Source organism: Emiliania huxleyi (assembly GCF_000372725.1).
Source record: "Emiliania huxleyi CCMP1516 unplaced genomic scaffold EMIHUscaffold_9243, whole genome shotgun sequence".
NCBI lineage: Eukaryota > Haptophyta > Isochrysidales > Noelaerhabdaceae > Emiliania > Emiliania huxleyi.
Genome location: NW_005195122.1, coordinates 1 through 1,193, shown reverse-complemented (window position 1 = coordinate 1,193; position 1,193 = coordinate 1). Strand labels below are relative to the sequence as shown.

The 1,193-nt window shown below is 66.8% G+C and overlaps 1 protein-coding gene across 1 annotated transcript; it reads right to left on the bottom strand.

The window, feature by feature from the left end:
• Positions 1-220: 220 nt before the first annotated feature.
• EMIHUDRAFT_125344 (hypothetical protein) lies at positions 221-535 on the bottom strand (the record flags this gene model as incomplete). Its single annotated transcript, XM_005757152.1, has 1 exon — positions 221-535. A coding segment is annotated over one exon (315 nt), but the record flags the coding sequence as incomplete, so codon positions are not given.
• Positions 536-1,193: the final 658 nt, after the last annotated feature.

The window sequence follows — 1,193 nt, the reverse complement described above, 5'->3', positions numbered from 1 at the left end:
CTCGTCAATCAATCTTCAAGGCGCGAATATGGACAATCGAAAGAGTACGGTAAAGTTGGAACACGAAAAGTCGTGAAAAACGGAAAAGTCGCGAAAAAAGCACGGCGCACCACGAGTATAAAAGCCGCGAATGACCAAGGTCACTCGCGCCACTACACTGCCTCTCTCAGAGGCAAGCGTCTTGCGTGACGGCTCTCCGTGCTCTCGAGCATGCTGCCTCTCACGCGCCGGGCAGCGGGGAGGGGAGGGGGAGCCCGAGCCGCTCGGCGGTCTGCCGCGCCTCCTCCAGCGAGATCTCTTCCACCCGATGCCAATTACGCAGCCGCCACGCCCGCTGCCCGTCCGCCAGCCACCGGACGCCCTCGCCGACGGGTGCGCTCTGCTTGTAGAAGCACGAGTCCACGACGCCGTCGGCGAACCGGTAGACGCCGCGCCCCTCCTTCTTATCCGCCTTCCACTCGCCGTCGTAGACGGCGCCGTCGGGGTAACGGCAGACGCCGCGACCCTCGGCCTCTCCCGCCTCGTTGCGCTCGCCCTCGTAGACATTGGCATCGCCGTGGGTAGGCGTGCGACCGCAGCGCGCCCGCCGAAGGCTCGACCGGGCGCGCGTGTCAGCCAGAAGTTTGCCAGTAGAGCGATCCTGGTCTTTCCGAAGACGAGCCCCGCGCCACGGGTGCCAGCCGTGCCTCCGCGGGAGCCGCCTCTCGAGCCGCGTCCCGCCGGCACTGTCCCTGAGTGCGTCCCGCCTTGGTTGGCGACACGCACTCGACGAGGGCAGTCCAGCCGACGGGAACGTGTCGCGCGCCGGCGACGAGTGCGGCGGGGTGGGTGTGGGTACCGAGCGCCGCTTCGGCGAAGCGAGGTTGGCAGGCGCCCCTCACGAGTCCGTTCAGACATGCCACACGCCGCTCGCAAGCGAGGTTAGTAGGCGCCCCTGGCGAGACCCGCAAGAGATGCCACACCACCCTCGTACCTATACTCCACCAATGAGAAGGTGAAGAGATCTTATCGGCCAGGCGGGCAGGGCAGGCGGGCGGGCGGGCGGGCGGGGTCGGGGGAGACTATTCCTAGCGGGGTATCCCCTCCCGACCCACCTTCCGAACGGCCTACACCCTATCCAGGCTCCGAACATAGTTGGTTTACGGGTCAGTCGGGGGACCCACTAGGGGGCGGCCCCTCACACGACTGCCCAG